The 21045-nt window shown below is 48.1% G+C and overlaps 8 protein-coding genes across 8 annotated transcripts; 5 read left to right on the forward strand and 3 right to left on the reverse strand.

Moving 5' to 3' along the window:
- Positions 1-1077: 1077 nt before the first annotated feature.
- N7471_012324 (uncharacterized protein) lies at positions 1078-2337 on the forward strand (the record flags this gene model as incomplete). The annotated part of the gene is made up of 1 exon (XM_057285043.1): positions 1078-2337. The coding sequence occupies one exon, from the start codon at positions 1078-1080 to the stop codon at positions 2335-2337; it is 1260 nt and encodes a 419-aa protein (XP_057131309.1).
- Positions 2338-4973: 2636 nt separating this feature from the next.
- On the forward strand, positions 4974-5237 carry N7471_012325 (uncharacterized protein; the record flags this gene model as incomplete). Its single annotated transcript, XM_057285044.1, is given in 2 exon segments — positions 4974-5003; positions 5019-5237. 2 exon segments carry the CDS (start codon positions 4974-4976, stop codon positions 5235-5237), a joined length of 249 nt encoding a protein of 82 aa, XP_057131310.1.
- A 782-nt stretch (positions 5238-6019) lies between these two features.
- Positions 6020-6784, reverse strand: N7471_012326 (uncharacterized protein; the record flags this gene model as incomplete). Its single annotated transcript, XM_057285045.1, has 3 exons — positions 6020-6405; positions 6460-6708; positions 6757-6784. The coding sequence occupies 3 exons, from the start codon at positions 6782-6784 to the stop codon at positions 6020-6022; spliced, it is 663 nt and encodes a 220-aa protein (XP_057131311.1).
- Positions 6785-7009: 225 nt separating this feature from the next.
- N7471_012327 (SDR family oxidoreductase) lies at positions 7010-8029 on the forward strand (the record flags this gene model as incomplete). The annotated part of the gene is made up of 2 exons (XM_057285046.1): positions 7010-7459; positions 7514-8029. The coding sequence occupies 2 exons, from the start codon at positions 7010-7012 to the stop codon at positions 8027-8029; spliced, it is 966 nt and encodes a 321-aa protein (XP_057131312.1).
- A 1289-nt stretch (positions 8030-9318) lies between these two features.
- On the forward strand, positions 9319-17099 carry N7471_012328 (type I iterative polyketide synthase; the record flags this gene model as incomplete). The annotated part of the gene is made up of 4 exons (XM_057285047.1): positions 9319-9954; positions 10004-15790; positions 15820-16629; positions 16683-17099. 4 exons carry the CDS (start codon positions 9319-9321, stop codon positions 17097-17099), a joined length of 7650 nt encoding a protein of 2549 aa, XP_057131313.1.
- A 612-nt stretch (positions 17100-17711) lies between these two features.
- Positions 17712-17960, reverse strand: N7471_012329 (uncharacterized protein; the record flags this gene model as incomplete). Its single annotated transcript, XM_057285048.1, has 1 exon — positions 17712-17960. One exon carries the CDS (start codon positions 17958-17960, stop codon positions 17712-17714), a length of 249 nt encoding a protein of 82 aa, XP_057131314.1.
- A 708-nt stretch (positions 17961-18668) lies between these two features.
- Positions 18669-19006, forward strand: N7471_012330 (uncharacterized protein; the record flags this gene model as incomplete). Its single annotated transcript, XM_057285049.1, has 2 exons — positions 18669-18915; positions 18969-19006. 2 exons carry the CDS (start codon positions 18669-18671, stop codon positions 19004-19006), a joined length of 285 nt encoding a protein of 94 aa, XP_057131315.1.
- A 1080-nt stretch (positions 19007-20086) lies between these two features.
- On the reverse strand, positions 20087-21009 carry N7471_012331 (sucrase/ferredoxin-like domain-containing protein; the record flags this gene model as incomplete). The annotated part of the gene is made up of 2 exons (XM_057285050.1): positions 20087-20662; positions 20722-21009. 2 exons carry the CDS (start codon positions 21007-21009, stop codon positions 20087-20089), a joined length of 864 nt encoding a protein of 287 aa, XP_057131316.1.
- Between the last annotated feature and the right edge of the window lie 36 nt (positions 21010-21045).

The raw sequence follows: 21045 nt of genomic DNA on the forward strand, positions 1-21045 counted from the left end.
TCATTGAGTTATTTGTGATAGATATAAGTACGAGCCGCGTGGAAGTCAGCAATCTGATCTTGGTAGAACATCTCCAAATAACTTCATCGGACTGATGAGATGTTTACACCCATGGATGAGAATGTGATTTTTGCAGGCCTATGAACACCACCTAATATGTGTTATTCGATAATATGACGGTACAACAGAGACTTTCAGGCAATTAACATTAAAATCGGGATATATGTTTTCAATCTGCGTCACCGATCTCTGCGTTGAGGATAAGCAGATACGGGCTATTACGTGAAACTCGTTATCTAAGGGCATCTCCGCTCTGGTCTCCCGTTTCTTACAGCCTTTGTAGAGAGAGGATCTGCTATCAACAAACGTTGCTTGGAATTTGACTCCGTTTAGGGGCCTAGTGATAGGTAACACTAATCAAGCGTAAAATACAGTGTCTATGCTGGGAAGCGGAGGATCGACGGCTATATCATATCAAGGCTAGCGCGTTTCACATTAGGGTTCGGGAATCAATTCGTGAGAGTGTAGAGGTATAACTGATTTCGAAAATTGCTGTAGGTTTCCAACACTCAATTCTGGTACACATCGTGTAATATTACGTAGCAAGGTATCGTACCATACAAGCCGCATTTTACGGTGTCCTTCCATTTAATGCGGCCTGTTCAATGATGGATCTGCGCCAAGGCCTTGGCGGTGGGGGCAGAAAATAGTTACCTGGATTCATTTCAAAACCAAACAGTGCCTTGGTATGCTAAAATGGGGTACCCCCCTGAGCATTGACCAGGTAACCCTAGTGAGAGGTCAGGGGCCATGGACTGATTACTGGCCGATGCCTTTAGTGCCTGATTGGTGCCTGAGGCATATAAGTTCTGTCGAGGGTGTGATCGATGTGCGAATGGCTATTGGGTCAGCCAGTTGGTCCGATGGGGGCCATACCTCGCCTTGTCCCCAAGATGCGAATCTTGTACTCGCCAACCGTTTCAGGCCCTAAGGGAATACAGATGAGCCTTTCAGAATATACTTAAAACAGTCTGTATACGCTGCCTCGGGCTACTGAGAAACCGCATCAAATACATTATGTCTCGACGCGATACCCGTGGAGATGAGAAACTCAAATTTGATGTCGCTGCACCGACGGGGTGGTCTTTCACCCCCGGCGACACCATCATCGGCAATCTCGTGCGCCGCGCACATATTGTTACCTCTGAAGCTACAGTGACACTTACGCTGTCGGGTCGCATACACAGCCAACTGACACCCCGGGATAAAGAGAAACAGGTGTCGGATGACTGGTACCTACTTAATCCACGGGAGGAAGTGTTATTCCGCGGACCTTTGCATCTGCCGGAGGGAAGCAACGAATCACTCAGCTGGCCTTTCTCGCTGCAAATCCCTACCAAGCCAGTTGATATGCTGGGGAAAAAGCGTGCACAAGCTGGTAGTTTTCTCGCGCTCGATGGAGACCAGACCACTCATCATCTACTGCCAGGAACTTTCACCACATTAGGCAGCGACTCCAGCCTCGCGTCCGAGTGTTTTATCGAGTATTATCTGAGCGCCAAATTAAAGTATAACTTTGGATCGTCTCAAGTTTGTTCTGCTACTTGGAAGGTGGACATCAGGCATCCGGTCGAGGTAGTCGAGAAGAGCCAGCTCGAGCAGGTCACTCACTTATCCATCGAGGGTAAAGTTCAAAGCCAGCGGCTACTACTCGCCATGAGCGATGCAAAGTTATCCCTAAAGCAAAAAGCACAGAAGCTTTTCGGATCGTCCAAAGTCCCCAAGTTTTACTACCAGGTCGACCTCACATCCCCTCGCATTCTGAAACTCGGTGACGCCCATAATCTTCCTCTCGTGCTACACATCGCGCCTCTCGCGGATAAGACTAGTGACTCACTCAAGGATACCGTACAGGAAGCTCAGATCAACTGGATCAAATTGTCCCTGGTCAGCTACACGCACATTATCGTCACAGATTGCCCTCCCTTTGGAACTGTTCACAGGGATAGGCATCGGTTCTCACTTAACCTCCATCTCGAAAAGGCGTTTGATAGTCTGGAATCTCCATTGATATTGCCTCTGGGACACCAAAACGCATCGATCAATATCGGGAACATGTTCCGGCTTGTTCTACACTCAACCGGCCTGACTTCTTCCGGTTTGCGTCTCCATTATCTGGCACCCATCTATCCCGACTTTGTCACATATAACATCAAGCACACTCATGCTATAGACTGGAAGATCTCGATCACAATTGCTGGAGAGACCCAGGTATTTAACAAGAGTGTGCCTTTAAAGGTGCTCAAAGAAACAAAAATATGTGAATATCCTGCTTGACGAATCCCCACACTGTACGCTTGTTTATCACTCTGAACGGGAACGATTATTTTGTGCAAACTGGCTACACTGGATCGACGGGGGTAGGGGATGGAATTTGGTTTTTTGGTATACATTCATGTCGGCGAAGACGCCACCTACACACTACTTTTAATGAGCCAGGTCTGTCGCGGAACCATATTGGCTGTAACTCGAGGTAGCTTTCCACGAATGAGTACCATCATTACATCGCCCTTCCTGTGATGGTTTTAATCTAGTATCGGAGCGGAGAAATTACGGGATATCTTTCTTCGTCAGACAAATGAGACACGATCTTCTCACACATATGGTCATCAGTCGAACCAACCCGTGCTCCACATATTAAACAATTTTCTGCTAATATCGACCTTCTCCGAAAGTCTAAAGAAGACTGCCAGGTCGACGCTAGATTACGGCAATCTACACATCGACATACCGAGATTTTCGACCGCCATGCTGATTATCTACATCATGCCCTGAAAGTGCATCATACGTCCATAGCTGAAAGGCTGAAAACATTCATCTATTAGTTATGAAGTAAATCCTGAAAATAGACGCTATAACTTACTTCGTCACTGCTGGCAGTCGAGGCTCCGATTTCGCCGAATAGGGTGATTCCGGATCCTGGGTATACACCCTCGGTGGCGAGCTTGCGTGGATGCTAAAAGGTGGCGATGATTATAAGTGCACCATGATACATTAATGATATTCTCCGCGGACTTCCCAGATCGCATCTTGGAACCAATACGAGTTCGATGATGCGGTGAAAACCTAGTGTGATTTTTATGACAAGAAACTGATGAAGGAAATCGTCCAGGCGGTTCGATGACATGACTACATGTAGTCCGTCCACGAAGTCGAGAGTAGCTATCTGCCCCAATACTCACCAGATCTGAATCCTATTCGATATTTTTATCGGCGAACTCAGGGAGTTCCTGAAACGGAGTTGGTACGCGAGTAAAAATACTTTACCAGCAGATTTTGAAACGTTTTTGGAATGGGGCCTTGATGTATTGGGTACGTATGAAGGCAACGCCAAGGAAATATTCGAGCAAGCGGGCATATCCATTGCATCCCAATGATTGAGAACAGTCTGCCGTGCCTCATTACAGTGATATTCGAAATCAGCTTTACTTTTAATCTCCCTATCTTTATTTCCTGTGGCTTTATACCAAATGAACTAGTCCATATTACGACATCTTTCCGCCAGACTCGAACCTGTATAGGTGTTTTCCAGAAATCTGCGTAAATTACAAGAATTGCCCCAGATCTGCATTTTTCCTTCAAATTATCGTCCCTTGGTACGAAGATCATGGACAATCAAACATAAGAGGTCAACTCAAGTGGCGCCAATCTAACCGCCTCGAAGCGGGAAAGCTAATTCATTGCGGGATGATCAGCGGAGAACTAGGTCAGACGACAGGAAACATTCCACCTAAATACTTAGTCCTATCTCACTAAACTTTAAGGTTAAATTGTAGACACGAGATCTAGTGACCGGGGGTTATAAAGATTTGGTGATCTTCATGATCGCCCAGGCTAGACTACAAAACGAACCCCGCCTTTGTCACAATATGGTAGTTACAGCACGAGGTCGGGAGTCGTATACGTCAGAGTTATTTCGTACAATATCTATATAAGTCCTAAAAAAAAATAGTAATTTGTATTCAGAAAGGAGTTGAAAGCCCTCGTTCGAGTCTATATCCGCACGGCGAAAAAATGGTCAAAATAACAATCCTCGTGCTTGCACTAGGTAAGACTGTTATTAAAGTAGTCTATCAGTTGCAATCTAATATAACCTTATTATCTAGTCTCACTTGTTCGGTCGCAAAGCGCCGCGATCAAACTTGCTGAGTGCACTCTGTGGTGCGAAAAAAATTATCCAAATCCAAATATCAACTGCGTGCTCCCTGCTTTACGTGGACAAGGGCCATGTTATATCTGTGGCCCGTTTAAGACCTCCGCGACCGAAAATCTATGCAGTGGAAAGTGCGTCGAGACGGCATCGGACACTAACAACTGTGGAGCCTGTGGTCATATATGCCCGGATGGCGACACTTGTGTATCTGGCGTGTGTCAAACGCAATGTTTTTCTGCTCCTGATCAAGGGTGTGTTTCTGTTTGTGCTGCTGCTGACAGAAAGGTTTGTTGTCAATTGCCTGGAAATTGTATTTGTGCTTTTGCTACTTCTCAGGGAGGAGGATGTACTGATCAATGTTCTCTTCTTGGGTGTTCTACCTTCCCCTAGGCCATATGTATGCCGGGACTGGTTTTTACAAAGCAAGGACGACGAGGAGAGCAAACAAGGACCGCAAGGAGGAACCCCGTGCCATTTCTACTGTCTGGGCTCTGGTTGAAATAAACGCTGGGCGGTTGCGAGCTGCTGGGATTACGGGTAAATAAGTAAATTATGACGTCTATTTTCAGGCTTTGCTTCATAACTAACAGGTAAACGTTTCCAGCCTTTCGGTTATAGACGTAGGATGCAGTTCTAGGGGCAATAATTCGGCTATAACCTAAAGCCGGAACCATATGACGGCCAGGACATCCAAAAGTCTGGTCATTGGAGTGGAGTTACATCTGGAACTTATACTGAGATGAAATGCGTTAATATAATTATGACCAGAACCGACAATGGGCAGGTTACGGTTGTTCCCACATAGGAGCACAAGATTGCTGGCAGTCGAGGCACCGATTTTGCCAAATATGGTGATTCGGGATCCTGGGTATACACCCTCGGTGGTGAGCCTGCAGGGATGCTAAAAGGTGGCGATGAAGCTCATGGAACCGGGACAATGACTTTGATGCCCGACATCTTCGATGATATCAAAAGTGTAACCGGTGCCATCAATGTGCGAGTTGCTCCTGCGCCAGATTCTTGATTGATCTGTCCTTAGAGAAAGAGCCGTACACCACGGGGGAGTATTCGACCACCCATCGTCCATTGAGGAAACGCTGTCGAAGGGATCCACTACGATGTCTTTAATATCTTTTGAGATGTCTCTTGACATGTCTTTTTCTTTTTCTTTTGGAAGCTTTTTATATCTTTTTTGATTTTCATTTAGTTGTCTTTTAGATGTCTTTTTCACCTGCCTTTTTGGAATAATCAGTGGCAACTTATAGAATAAGCTCAAGGGCATAATTCCTACAAAATGGGTTTTTTATATATGATGTTTGTGTGGCTAGAAGTGCTTGTTCAATCAATTATTACACTATAATAAGTTAGAATATTCGTAGACCAATTTTCTGCTGCCAATAAAAGTCAATAGGAGCAAAGTCCCCAGTGGTCCCTACTATGCACTGTGATACACTTTGTTACAAAGAAATAAACTGCACATGTGGTTTGCGAGGTTCAGTATTCCAAACAAATAAGAGAATAAGAAAATTAGGAAATATGTTAGGTAACAGACACAAAACCTGCAACCTCCCAAATTTCACGGGTCGCGCTCAGGTAGTCGGCCAACTGGCCAACCGTTTTGCTCCAGAGAGAAGTTCGGCTCTCCGTTACTATGTACGGCCTCGCCTTTTGTACTGGGTAATTACCAAGGCTGAATTGGCGACACATACTCACGAACTACTTTCCCAGCATCCTCATCCCGCTTGCCTTCCACAACTCGACGAATAGTCTCGCCCCCAACCTTAGGATCCTGCGCTCCTAACTTTTTCAACAGCTCTGTGTCTCCCCCAGGGATGTCGCCAGCAGGCCTGGAGCAACCGCCCAAACCTTCACACCATCGTTCCTTAAAACCTTAGACCATTCCACCATCAACATGTTGAGGCCAGCTTTTGATGATCGGTATCCAACAAATGGTAGCACCTTGGGTAGCCCAGCTGGTGCAAAGATATTTTTGGGATTTTCGGGGTCGGAAGCCCCCTGTAGAGAGGAGAGACCACTTGTAATGAACAACAGCCTGGGGTCTTGAGACTTAAGTAGTAGTGGAAGGAATTTGGTCGTCATGATATGTGCACCCGTGACATTCACATCCCAGGACTTGTTCCACGCCTGCCGGGCTGTCATGCCTTGGTCAATGTAGGCATCAAAGCAAGCACCTGCAATTAGTTAGTCGGTGGGATTGCACTTCCAGGAGATATCGTGGGACAAACCAGCATTGTTGATCAGGCAATCTACTCGGTCGTACTTGGCTGCAATTTGATCGAGGGCCGCTTCGATCGATTCATCGCTCTCAACGTCAACCAAGAATGGCTCCACGGTGTTCTGTGTCCCTTCGGTTGTAACATTCTGACATGCTAGCTGGGCTTTTTCGAGATTGCGACCGCCGAGCAGGATACGATAATGCTGATCGGATTGATAGAGTGCCTTAACGGTTTCCAGCCCGATCCCTGTGTTTGCGCCTGAAAGGAACTTAGCGAAGAGAATGACATCGGGTAAGTTCTAATCACCTGTAATAACGATGATCTTGGAGTCCATTGTTGTTATTATTTGACCGGTGAGTGTGGAAGGAAAAGATGATGTTAAAGCAACCTAGATGACTGGGAGTTGATGATTGCTGATGCTCGGGGGCCGACGCTAACTCAAAAAGTATCTCCGAGATGACAAGGGTCAACTGATCGCACCAGGACAATCTACATAACCCGTCGGACTTGCCATCCCATTTACTATGTAATTTATAATTAAGTCACCTTGACCATAGCCATGAGTGAAATCCTCGTGATTACTTGCCCAAGTGGTAAACAATGCAGTCGCTTGATCCCTCTCCTATACAATAAAGGTCGATTCCGACTCCGATTGGCTGCGCACTCCACTGCTTCAGCCAAGAGTCTACAAATCTTCTACCCCGACGCAGAAGTCGTCCAAGCCAATCTTCAATTGCTATCTGACTGCCGTGACCTTCTCCGTGGTGCAACGGCCATCAACGCCGTCCTGCCGAGCTTGCATTCCCACGAGAAAGAAATTGGCTTCAATCTGGTTGATGCAGCACTCGCAGAGTCACATCGCGAAGGAAATGTCTTCAAGCACTTCGTTCTGTCAAGCGTACTGGGTACCCAGCATCGAAGTTTACTCCAACACGACTTGAAGAGCTACGTCGAGGAGAGACTTTTCCTAAGTCCACTGGACTGCTGGACAATTCTCAAACCCGGAAATGTTTGAATCTCCCACGATGAATCCTTACATTACTTCGTACTAACTAAATTGCAGTTTCTCGACGCCTATCCCGTTGCAGCCCTCGCCTCCCAAGATCATCCCGTACTGGAAAAGTGGTGGAGGCCCGAACATGCAAATAGTGTCATTGCCCTCGATGACCTTGCTGCTGCATCAGCAAAGGTCCTCAATGAGCGCGAGCCACACTACCTGGCCGAGTATCCTCTTGTGTCGACTTTGCCAATCTCAGAGACGGATATCATCGGGCTTATTGAGAAGCGGATTGGAAAGAGTATTGATTTGAAGACACCCAGCTTTGACACGGGTGTAAACAAACTTATAAACGCCTTATATGGTGGACCCGAGAAGGGCGAAGGTGAGATTGGGCTCGGTCGCTCGAGTCCTGGTGATCTGCGTGGGGACTTTGTCAGAGATACCGTCGAACACCTGATTATGTTTTACAATCGTCGTGGGCTGAAGGGCAGTCCGAACGTGTTGAGGTGGCTATTGGGGAGAGAGCCAATTACCGTGCAGGAATGGGTAGATGTTGTTGCGACAAAGGCTGGGTACTAGTATTTATTTGGTGGCTTGCTCAGCGAAATATCAGTATTATAAATGCCGCAGAGGAAATAGGCCTGCTACTACGAATTTGATATGTATCTCCTATGACTTGCATCTATATAATCCTTAAGCTTGCACCTGTGTCTCAAATATCGAAGGCTTCGTTCAAAAACTCGTAAAAATCATCTTGAAGTCAGATAGGTGGATTTTTGACATAGTTTGTACAGTTTGGAATCCTCAATTCTCCATATATGTTACAAAAGTATGCTACAATGACCTTGTCTAGATGGCGGTGTGGCGATTTTTGTTTACATACGCATGTCGTATGGCACACTCTCTTTCCCAGGACAACAAAGATGACCGGAGTAACTATTTTTTAAAGGATTCAATATAAGAATAGTCGGCCGCTTATGCGGCCTGGTCAAGTATTTTTTTAGTAGTCTTTTATGGTAGTCTATTTTCATAGATATCTTCCCTTCCATTTGTGCAATGGACTTTTCTATTTATAACCTGATATGGAACAGTCTCAACAGATGTAAAGGACATGTTCTTTTCCCTTCTAGTTTCTTGAATTTCTTTCCCCTTCGGCCTTTTTATGTTTGCTTATGCCCTAGTTATTCCGTAAATAGTTGCTTCTCTAAGCTATAGTTATAAGCAGGATTCAATGTTCTGCTAAAAGGGCATCAGTTCGTAAATGCTCGCACTTTATTGGTCAATTAAATGTGTTAAAATTCCCCCTAGCATCAGCCAATGTCGGAGTTTTGATTGTCCGCGCTGTTAAGGGGGCCAAATCCTTCAGGGATAAGCTGAAGAACGTCGCAACACAATATCGAACAGAGTAAACTAACATCGGCAACACGAGGGTAATTTGGTAATATGTTCTTACGATCAGATTTGTCTCGAACACCATTGGTCTACAGCGTGATAAGCCTTGCGCTCGCCGCCATGGGGCGAATTCAGCGCTCTCTAGGCATCGAACCAAAACTAACGTTATCATAAAAATGGCAATATGTGAGCGTCAGCAAGATCGGAGTTTCCCCAGATCCAATGTACGGGAGGCAAATAGACAAACGTGTGGTAATCACTGCACTGTTCCAGGGATCTTTGAAATAGACTTGGCATACTAGGAATGCATATATCTAGTCCATCGTTCCCACCCAGTGGTCGAGCAGTACAAGCAGAGGAGAAAATATACTTTATTCAACATTCATCTGTATAATATTCAACATTGCCGGATTCCTTCAATCCGATCCATTTACACCCGAAGCTCCATTCATCCCCGAGCTTTACAAGGATCGAAAATGGTTGATCTGAAGTCCAATACCCTGACCCTAATATTCGGGCCTCAAGATCCCGACATCGACAACGGACACCTAGACGGCCTTCGAAAAGAGTTGTTGGAAGCATCTCATCTTCAATGGATAGTCGATCTTCTGACGAAGCTACCACAAGAGTGGGCGACCATCTCTGCAGCGCACCCCGAGCTCCAGGCCTTCCAGGGTAGAAAATACCTTCAGCTGCTCAGCGAATGGATGAGAAGGGGAGTATTACCGCACGGTCTGTTTCCGTTGCCTAATATCTTGGTCACACCGTTGGTTGTAACAACACAGTTGGTACAATTTACCAAATTCCTGGAGCAGATAAAGCCAAAAATTACACGGGAGGATTCCCTAAAGGAGGTATTGAAGATCGATACCGATACAACTGGCCTCTGCACTGGACTGTTGAGCAGCGCTGCTGTTGCCAGCTCGGGGAGTCTTGCAGAACTTGAAAAATATGGCGCGGCAGCTATCCGAATGGCGATATCAATTGGCGCGCTGGTTGATGCAGGTGACTCAGAAGTTGAAGACGGTGATAAGTGGCAGTCTCTCGCGGTTGGATGGACAACCCAGACGGCGGAGGCGAAGCTGTATAGCATCTTGGAGCATTTCCCCGAGGTATGTAAATTGCCATGTTCAAAAAGATTCAGTAATCTAATGAGATCAGGCATACATATCTGTTATTTCAGAAGCCCGCCTAGCCACACTCACTGTCCTCAAGGTGGATTCAAGTGAAATCGAAGAGCAGTTGAAAGACGGCGGCTTGATTTTCACAAAGACAACACTGCGTGGACCCTTTCATTGTGAACGGCGCGAGGACCAGGCGACAGCCCTTCTGCATCTCTTTGACTCGGAGTCCGCTTTCCATTTCCCGGCCACCTCGCAGCTTGCCTTTAAAGCACGGGCAGCCGATGGCTCTGACCTCCCCACCGACGAAAAGCTTCACCAGATGGCTGGTCGCGCAATGCTAACAGAGCGGGCTGATTGGCACAAGCTGTTTACGACACTTCATGAAACAACCTCCCTGGCTGTAACATTCGGAAGTCAGCGTTTCGTACCACAGTGGTTCCTCCGCAAGCTTGGACCTAAGTTGTCGTATGCAGCCGATCTCGATATTCAGGTGGGTAAATGCCCTGCCCCAATGTATGCTCTATTCGACTCTGCCCAAGACCACTCCATCGCCGTGGTTGGTATGGCTTGCCATTTCCCTGGCGGTAGAGACATCGATGAGTTTTGGAACACCATTTGCGCAGGAGAATCGCAGGCCCGCGAGGTCTCAGCCGACAGAGTGAATTTTGAGTACGCGGCCTGGCGTGAGAGCAACGCAGAGCGAAAGTGGTTTGGAAATTTTGTAAAAGATCACGATGTCTTCGACCACAAGTTCTTCCAGAAGAGCCCGAGAGAAATTGTTTCGACTGACCCTCAACACCGACTAATGTTGCAAGTTGCCTATCAGGCGGTGCAGCAGTCCGGGTACTTCAATAAGCCAAGTTCCAGCCGACATGTTGGTTGCTACGTCGGCATTGGCGTAACAGACTATGAGAACAATGTCGCATGTTATGAGCCCACAGCATACACGGCGACGGGAAACCTCAAGTCCTTCGCCGCTGGAAAGATTAGCCACTTCTTCGGTTGGAGTGGACCTGGCGTGACGATCGATACAGCCTGTTCATCCTCCGCCCTGGCGGTGCACCACGCGTGCAGCGCAATTCTGAGTGGCGAGTGTGATGCCTCCCTCGCTGGCGGTGTTAATCTTATGACAAGCCCTGAATGGTATCAGAACCTCGCCGGGGCGTCGTTCCTCAGCCCTAGTGGGCAATGCAAGCCATTTGACGCGGCAGCGGACGGTTATTGCAGAGGAGAGGGCGCGGGTGCCGTTTTCCTGAAGAAATTATCCGCCGCGGTCGAGGACGGTGATCAGATCCTCGGTGTTATCAAGGGATCTAGTGTGAACCAAAACGAGAACTGCTCGGCAATTACCGCCCCGAGTGTTTTGTCTCTTGGCAATGTATTCAACAGCGTGCTCAGGAAAGCCAGACTTGACCCCAAGCAGATCTCTGTGGTAGAGGCACACGGCACAGGAACGCAGGTCGGCGATAAAGCAGAGTACGACAGTGTTCGCAAAACGCTAGGTGGACCAGGCCGTGCGCAGCCTCTGAATTTGGGATCTGTTAAGGGTCTCATTGGTCACTTAGAGTGTGGCTCTGGCATCGCTGCGTTGATCAAAGTGTTGCTGATGATTCAACATGGCTCTATTCCTCCGCAGGCCGGCTTCAACACCCTAAACCCAAAGTTGAGGGCCTTGCCATCAGATAATATTGACATATCCAAGAATCTCAAGCCCTGGAAAGCAGACTTCCGTGCAGCACTCCTGAACAATTACGGTGCTTCTGGCTCGAACGCTTCGCTGATCGTAACCCAGGCAAGCCAAGTGCCACGCGACGGCGAGCCTTTGGAAACCTCCGTCGGATACAAGCGTCCCTTCTGGTTCTCTGGCTTGGACAATCAATCTTTGCGATCATACGCGGCCAAGACGATCGAATTTCTCCGATCGAGAAAGACGAATGACCACCATTTCTCAGTCGCAAATCTATCTTTCCAACTAGCTCATCAGTCAAATCGCTCCCTTGGAGAGTCACTGATCTTCAGTTGTGCATCAATCGACGAGCTCGAAGCGAAACTTGCCAATTTTGCAAACGGGCGTGGCGAATTGGCCTCAACAACCGGAAAGCAGCCATCGAGACCAGTTATTCTTTGCTTCGGTGGCCAACGATCGAACTTTGTCGGTTTAGACCGAGAAGCTTATGAGTATTTCCCACTGCTACGTGCCCATCTCGACCATTGTCACGAGGTCTGTCTGTCGCTCGGGCTGGGAGGAATTGTGCCAGCAATATTTGAGCGTACGCCGAGGGAAAGTATTGTCGAATTGCAGACAATGCAGTTTGCTCTGCAGTACTCCTGCGCCAAGAGCTGGATCGAGAGTGGCCTGCAAGTCTCAGCGCTTGTCGGTCACAGTATTGGTGAGCTCACGGCCATGTGTGTATCGGGTATGCTATCAGTCGAGCACGCTCTGAAATCGATCTCCAGAAGAGCCAAAATTATTGAAGAGAAGTGGGGTGTGGAGAAGGGTTGTATGTTGGCTGTCGACGGAGAGTTAGATAACGTACAACAACTGCTGCGACTGGTGAATGCCGATTCCTCTGCTCCCGTCAATATTGCCTGCTTCAACGGACCTCGCAACTTCACCCTGGCCGGCACAGCTTCCGACATAGAACTTGTCAAGAAGACAATATCCATTAACCCCGCCTTGTCTAACATCAAGACAAAGGCCCTGGATACCACCCACGCTTTCCACTCCGCATTGGTGGATGATCTTGTCCCCGCACTTGAGAAGCTTGGAGAGGATGTGATCTTCCGCAAGCCAGCTATTCACCACGAGCGAGCAGCTCAAGACAGCACTAGCAGCCCGCCCCCCTTTGCGGTCTTTGCTTCTCATATGAGAGACCCTGTCTATTTTGACAAAGCAGTGCAACGTCTCGCAGATCGATACCCTTCAAGCATCTGGCTGGAGGCGGGTTCAGGGTCGGGCGTAACAGCTCTTGCTAACAGAGCTGCTGGATCCCAGAATATGACTTTCCAATCCATTAACATCACTAGCTCGGGAGCCGTCGATAACATCACCGATGCGACAGTAAACCTGTGGAAGGCAGGCCTCAACGTGTCTTTCTGGGAGCATGTTAAACCTGCAATCAACTGCCCCCTACTCTTGCTACCACCGTACCAGTTTACCAAGTCGCGACATTGGCTGGAGCGCCGCAAGCAGGAGCTCAAACAAATTGAGTCCGTCGTGCAGGTACCCGAGGCGCGCACAGGCATGTGGTCATTCATAGGCTACGACTCCACAAATACAAACGCACGGTTCCAGGTTCACACCAAGTCTGAAGAATTCCAGGATTATGTCGGAGCCCATTTCATCGCACAAACGGCAGCCATTTGCCCCAGTATGGTCCAGCAGGTTATCGCTCGTGATGCATTGGCGACCTTGGTTGACGACCCAAATCTCTCTGCTGGGCTTGAATGCATGGAGAGCGAGTCCCCGTTATGTCTGGGCGGTTCCAAGCAAGTCTGGCTCGATGCCAAGGTGGTTGATGACAGCCCGCTTACCTGGAAATTCCATATCACCAGCACAGACCACACGGAGGAGGTCACACAACACGTTTCAGGCCGCATGGTGTTCCGCTCGCCTGGAGATGCTGCTCAGATCTTTGACACTTATGAGCGACTGGTTGATCACAAGCGTGCTATGGCTCTCCTCGATGGAGAAGAGTCCGACCAAGTCATCAAGGGCAGCCGTAACATCTACAGGGTATTCACGCCCGTGGTACAGTACAACAAAGACAGTTACAAGGGACTGCAGAAGCTGGCCTCGGCCGGAAACGAGTCCGCAGGACGCATCGTCAAACAAGATTCAACGAAGACCATCCTCAGCGTTGGTCTCGGTGATACCTTCTGTCAAGTCGCCGGGATCTTCTTGAACTGCATGGCAGATAGCACGGAAGGCAATATGTATCTGTCTAATCGAGTTGACCGGTGGATTCGTTCGCCTAGCTTCCCAGTTGATGCACGACCAGAGCGGTGGGACGTGTATGCGCGCCATCAACAATCACCGAAGGCATACGTGAGCGACTTGTTCATCTTCGATGCTGACAGTGGCAAACTGGTGTGGGTCGTTTTGGGTCTCCACTTTGTCGAAGTATCAATCGCCGGCATGTCACGACTCTTGTCGAAATTGACTGGGACCCAGCCTGCACAACAGGCAGCTCCCACTTCGGTGACTGTAACCGACGTGGCCCCGATCAAGTCATCTGCCAAGAAGGATATTCCGGTTCGAGAATTCAAAACCACCAAGCCAGCTAGCAATCCTACAATTAGCAAAAAGCAACCGAGTGCAAAGAAAGACGAAGGGCCTGACGTTCTCAGTGGTGTTCGGGCTTTGTTCATCAACTTGTTGGGCCTTGAAGCGGACGAGATACAACTCAATTCTGACCTTGTTGAATTGGGTATTGACTCGCTCCTGGCCATGGAGGTTGCTCGCGAGGTGGAGAAGAAGTTCAACATCAAGTTTGAGTTGGAGGAGCTCATGGATATGACAGACGTGCGGAGCTTGGTGAACGGCATTCGAGCCAATATGGGGGCATCCGACTCCTCCGGAACAGAAGAAGACAGCAGCGACGAGATTGCTACAAGCTCCTCTATCAGCGATTCTATTATGACCCCAGGCGGCGAAATTGATGGAATCCACAAGAGCGATGCGCAACTCCCCACCCGTTCTATTGCCGACATCTTCACAGAAACCAAACTCCTGACGGATCAATTCATTGAGGAAAACCAACTCTCTGGCTATTCTAATCACGTGCAGCCCAAGCTAACTGAGTTGGTCATTGTCTACACGCTGGACGCCCTCGACCAAATGGGATGCTCTCTTCGTTCTGCTCAGCCCGGCGAGACGATCGCTCAAATACCTCATCTCCCCAAGCATGACAAGGTTATGGCTGTTCTGCGAGGGTTGCTAGAAAAGGCCCGCCTTGTGGACGTCGAGGGCTCGGCATTGATTCGCACAGCGCTTCCAGTACCATCCAAATCCGCCTCCAAGCTGCTAGACGAGCTTCTACATGAGTACCCTGAGCACTACTACGACCATAAGCTCACCAGCCTGACTGGGTCCAAGCTGGCGGATTGCCTGACGGGCAAGACAGAAGGTATCCAGCTGCTCTTTGGCTCTGCCGAGGGACGAGAACTCGCGGCGGGGATGTATGGGAAGTCTCCCATCAATGTGGCCTGGCTGCGACAACTGGAGTATTTCTGGGAGCAGTTGATGGCCCACCTCCCAACGCAACGCGGCGAACCAATTCGCATTCTGGAGATGGGTGCTGGTACAGGTGGTACGACGGCAGCATTGTTGCCACTTTTGGCGCGCTCCGGTGTCCCAGTTGAGTATATTGCTAGTGACATCTCACCATCACTGGTTGCTGGACTCCGGAAGCGATTCAGGGAGTACCCATGGATGCGGTTTGAGGTCATCGACATTGAGAAGTCAGCCCCTATTAAGCTTCTGGAAAGCCAGCACATTGTGCTTGCAACGAATTGTGTCCACGCAACTCACAGTCTGGCAAATACCACCAACAATATCCACAAGATGCTTCGCCCCGACGGTTTCTTGATCATGCTGGAGATGACCGAGGCGGTACCTTGGGTGGATTCGGTATTTGGATTGGTTGAAGGCTGGTGGCTCTTCGATGACGGTCGTGACCATGCCCTTGCCCAGCCAGAGGTCTGGGAAAAGACGCTGCACCGCAACGGATACGGCCACGTCGATTGGACTGATGGCAACCTGCCAGAGAACTCTATTCAGCGCATCATCATCGCCCTCGCTTCTCCCGAGAGTCACAGCCGGGTATCTACATCCCCCCTGCTCATTCGAAGCTCCCGGCTGACTTATCTGCTCGCCAAACAGTAACGGACTCGTTGGTCCAAAAGCACACCAGTGGCTTTGCAGCCCCAGTCCCGCGCCTGATCGATCAGAGCTCCTCGCGGTGTGTGCTTGTAACAGGCGCCACGGGCTGTCTGGGGTCCCACATTGTGGGCCACCTCGTTGAACAACCGGGTGTTCGCAAAGTCATCTGCCTGAACAGGGTGAGCAGTTCAGACCCAACCACTCGACAGCACGACGCTCTGTTCTCAAGAGACCTTATACTTCATGAAAAACTTTCAAAATTGCATATTATAGAGACGGACTCATCTTCACCCAACCTCGGTCTCTGCCCCGAAGACTATCGACATCTAGTCACGAACGTCACAGATATCGTGCACAACGCATGGGCTATGAGCATGACGCGCCCTGTGCGCGGATTCGAACCACAGTTCAAATCCATGCGCAATCTGATCAACCTTTCTCGCGACTGCGCCTCGAAGGGGCGGAAAATCGGGTTCCAGTTCATCTCCTCCGTATCCGTGGTAGGCAGTCATCCTTTCCTGACTGGACAAGCACGAGTCCTGGAGGAAAGAGTCAACGCAGAATCCGCTTTGCCAATGGGTTACGCTGACGCCAAGCTTGTTTGTGAGCATATGCTCGACGAGACTCTGCACCGATATCCTGAGTTTTTCCGCGCCAGTTCTGTGCGCGTCGGCCAAATCTCTGGATCGAAAATCAATGGAAAATGGAACCCGGTGGAACATCTCGTGCACTTGATTAAGTCATCCCAGACACTCGGAGTATTACCAGACTTGGACGGGGTATGTTTTTGTGACCTCTCTTCCTCTTCATTGCCCCTCTAATGCCTTTCTAGGTTCTATCCTGGTGCCCCGTCAACGACGTAGCCGCCACACTGTGTGAACTGCTGATCGGGGATCAGCCTGCATACCCAATTTATCACATTGAGAATCCAGTGCGGCAACCGTGGCGCGAAATGATCCCCATTCTTTCCGATGCACTCAATATTCCGCAGATCAACATCGTTCCCTACGGTGAATGGCTACATCGTGTGCGCCAATTCCCACCCAGCCTGATGTCGGAGAACCCAGCGGCTCGGTTGGCGGACTTTTTCGAGACGGATTTCTTGCGTATGTCATGCGGTGGAATGATACTGGACACGGCTCACACCAAAGAGCATTCTGAAACGTTCAGGGGCTTGGGACCGATTGACGAGTCGCTGGTTAGGAGGTATATACAGGCGTGGAAGGAGTCGGGATTTTTGCATTTCTAAGAACTGGCGCTTGATGCTTGAGCTTATTTTGGAAGTACAATATAGTTGATGTGGATCGTTTGCTCTTTTGCATGAGTTTTGGTTTCATTAGTTACATGTAATGTATGTTGTATGTCGGTCAAAAATCTGTTCCCACCAACCCCTGCTTTCATCCCATAACTCCGTCGCCATACCTCGGTTCGCCGGGGCAATATTGCTTGAAATACACGCCATAATAGAGAGGTATCACAAAACGTGAGTTCCACCATAGTGAACGCGGCGGAAAACGGCCAAAAGCACACTCAGATGGTACGCAACGTTAGGACCAGCCGTCATATTTGCACCTCCAAAGCTAATCGAAGTCATATATTGCTTTTCCCCGCCCGAAAGTAGAAATAAGAGCAACTACAACTTAACCTAGATATTGGGGCCAAGGAAGAGCTCGATCATTAAGTGCAGTAGAAAATATATGCTTCTTCGAGTTTCCCCTTTGCGTGGTCGGAGGCCTGGTGGTGGGGGTTAGACGACGTCATGGCACATGCCTTCAGGGGAAGAAGTTCTCACAAGGCAAGCACTAATGTCAACAACAATTTCTTCTTCGTCTCTGAGAAGCTGCTCTTGTTCACTGGTGATCTAATTTTCGTCGTAGGTCTCTGCTCGATCAAAGTCCATCCACACCACTCTTTCGATGGTACCTGTAACGGCCATCATGTTCCTCTGTTTGGGATCCCTGTGCCGCACTAGCGCTTTATGTATTTGTTGGATACCACTGACGATATTATCCATCCGTTGCTGTGTGTAATTCTCCAGGGTGATCATTTCGAGACCGATGATATACTCCAAGAATATAGCGCTAGGTGGGTATTCGTCGGCCAGTAACATCCTTAAGTGGGGCAGGCATGAAGATGGATCAAATTTGCTCATAGAACCTAGGAAATTGGGCACGATTCCACGTTCACGGAGACCCCTGTCTTTTAGTCGGATGTAGGCAGTGGTTTCAGCATGGATGTCAAGTTCACGGTCTTCTAGTTCATAATATTCCCGTGGACCCCTTCTGCGATGCTTCGCATTTTAGTATTTCGATAGTCAAACCCACTTATACCGGTGATGCATACAAATCAAACATGAGCTGGAGTTGGCAGTATTAAAAAGTGGGTCCTAGCCCGAAGTACCAGAGGTCAAATACTTATGTTACACCACTGTACCTCGAGTTTACCCCTCACACACTCACACTTTATTTATCGGATCGTACCCGAAACAAGCTGAACCCTTTTGGGACAGGTGGTAAGATATTGTCCACTTATAGATCAGTATATCTTACGGCCTAGCTGGATGTGGCCTAGCGTTGTCTCGGGTACAGGCCGAGAAACAAAGTGCGAGTGTTTTCGAAAATCGCTGTACTGTATGGAGTATCAGATGACCATTATGACGTTATACATGTAGAATCAACCACAATATATACAGAGTTGAATCCATGAAGCCCGCAACATATTTAGCAGCGCTATGAACTTTCATAAGACACTGCTTCACCATCGGGTTCCTCATCGAGCCCTTACAACGTTGTACCAAACACGGCGATTATATCCTATCATGCACACAGCAAAGTTTATCAACGACAACATCACAGTCTCGAAAGAGTCTGATGTGAAGTTGACACTCTACGATGAAAATAATCCTGATGAACCTTTAACTTTGCTTTGCCCCGGAGAGACCAGAAAGAATTTTACTGGAAAAGTTGTTAGTATTGAACCTTATTGCACCTATGCTACTAGGTCCTGGCAGCTTTCCGAGGATGTGGACTTTGTTGCTAATAAAGATGTTACTGTGACGGATGACAGTAAGCAAGCACTCCAAAACGATTAATGAGTAAACGCTGACTAGCTAACTAAGCGCTCGAACAAGGAAATAAGGTGGTTTGGTTCGGTTAAAGCAAGGATGGAGTAAATGCTCTTCAGTGTATGTAGGGAATTCCGTTTTCAACTTCAGCTGTACACGCTGCTTAAGATTTTGTGGATTCAACTTTTATGGATACTGCCAAGGAACAGATCTGGCGAAGTGTGCCATAATTTAAGTCAAGTAGTAAGATTAGTTTCGAACTTGCCACACGATATAGTAGTTAATATTTCAAGATCTTCGCGTAAGGGACGATGAATTTCAAGGCGGGTATCGAGGCGTCAGTTATATCAAATCACAAGTAGATACACTGCGATGTATGTCCAGTTACTCCTTACAACAAATAATACATGCCCCACTAATAAGGATACTCCGGAAAAACTCTTAATATAGATGTAAAGGCTGGGATCCTTTATAACCCAAGGCAGCACCTTCAGTGCCTTAGGACCTTTGTATATAGAGTTCTTTTATATTACAAAGGCAACGGGCACATCGACGTAGTTGATGCCGTGTCATTATTGACCAGGACCTCGCCATCGCACGGAACAGGGACTGGTAAATCAGTCTTATATTGTAAAACTTCGGGTCCACCAATGTTCTCTATCTGAACGCCTTTCATGGTTTTAGGTATATAAACAAAAGTCATTGTGGAGTGTAATTGAAATGATGAACGCGTTGAAAACGAGTAAAAATGAAAAAAATGTTTCATTCGAACTGGTATAGAATAATCGGTAAAGCTACAGCAGTAGGGGAGATGCCAACTTAACTAGCTCGCGTAGGACGTGTTGAAATGCAAGGGAACGCTGATTGATGCATAAGTGAAGTAGGTGGAAAGGGTTGATATATTAGATCCAGGACATCGCAACCGAGAAGGGGAATTTTTTGTAAAGCCGGGAGCGATGGAACTCGAGTCATGCTTGAAAGTTCCATTGGCTAGATCTTAGGTCACTCGGGTCTAAATTGATTATTAAATGTTTAACGATTGTCATGGGTCGTTCAATTTTAGCTGTATTGAAAGGATAGATAGAACATTTTACCAGGGTATTATCTAGGGGCTCTTAAAGTTGGGCGGATTGTAATGTACATAGCACTTTAAATTCGCGGAGGTTTAGACATCACCAGCTTGTCAACCCTTTAGCTCTGTCAAATCCCCCTCTGAGCTGCGAATCCGGATGAACAACCTTCCCTTCCAGGATTGTGTAATTCACAATCCCCTCGCAATGCTCCGGCTTGACCCTAGCCAACCAGATCATCTGCTGTTCTTTCTTCCGATAGATCAGCACGTTTGCAGAGAATTTGTGACCCCCAACGTGGGAGACGAAGTAAATTCCCACACCGCCAGGTCGTTCATCATCCATATCTCGGTAAAGATCATGTCCGCGCAGATGTCGCTCCATCTCCTTTTTGATCAACGGTGCGGTAATTCCACAGCGCGCATCACGCCGCTTATGCGAGCACAGCAGGACTACATAGTCATGTGGACATGGTCGGGAAGTCAATCGTGGACTGCTTATGGACTGGGTTGGATTACCCGGTGGCACGTCAATGAAAGTTTCGACCACGTTCTGGGCATCCGAGTAAGAAACATTATCCACAAAGGTGAACGATGGCAATAGGAGGACTGTTGTCTTAGAGGTATCAGGCACCTCTCCACCCGGTGGAGTGAGGTTGGACGCGGAGATCATGAGACGCTTTTTCGCACGCAATTAGCATATTTCCAAGGCACTGCTCCCAGATCAAATAAACAAACACCATGCTTGGACTTTGCGTCCGATTTGAATGCCTCCATTAAACTTCCATCCTCTTGTTCGACCTTCCGGATCCAATCTGTTTTCCCCGTTGCAACGAGTATGTGCGCGTGGAACTCTTTGATAAATCCGTACATCGGAAGTGTGGTGTCAATCTTGACGTTTTTGGGACATTTCACGGTGCAGTCATTGCAGTCGGTGCGGCAGTCATCTCCGTCGACCTTCGGATCGACTTCAGGAAATATGTATTTCGGGCGCCTGCCAGTGATCGCCAATAGTGAGCGAAACATGGTAAGCGTAATCAAGCCTTTCTTGATAAAGCTGGG

This window comes from Penicillium samsonianum (assembly GCF_028829775.1).
Source record: "Penicillium samsonianum strain IBT 33392 chromosome Unknown utg000007l_segment0_segment0, whole genome shotgun sequence".
NCBI lineage: Eukaryota > Fungi > Ascomycota > Eurotiomycetes > Eurotiales > Aspergillaceae > Penicillium > Penicillium samsonianum.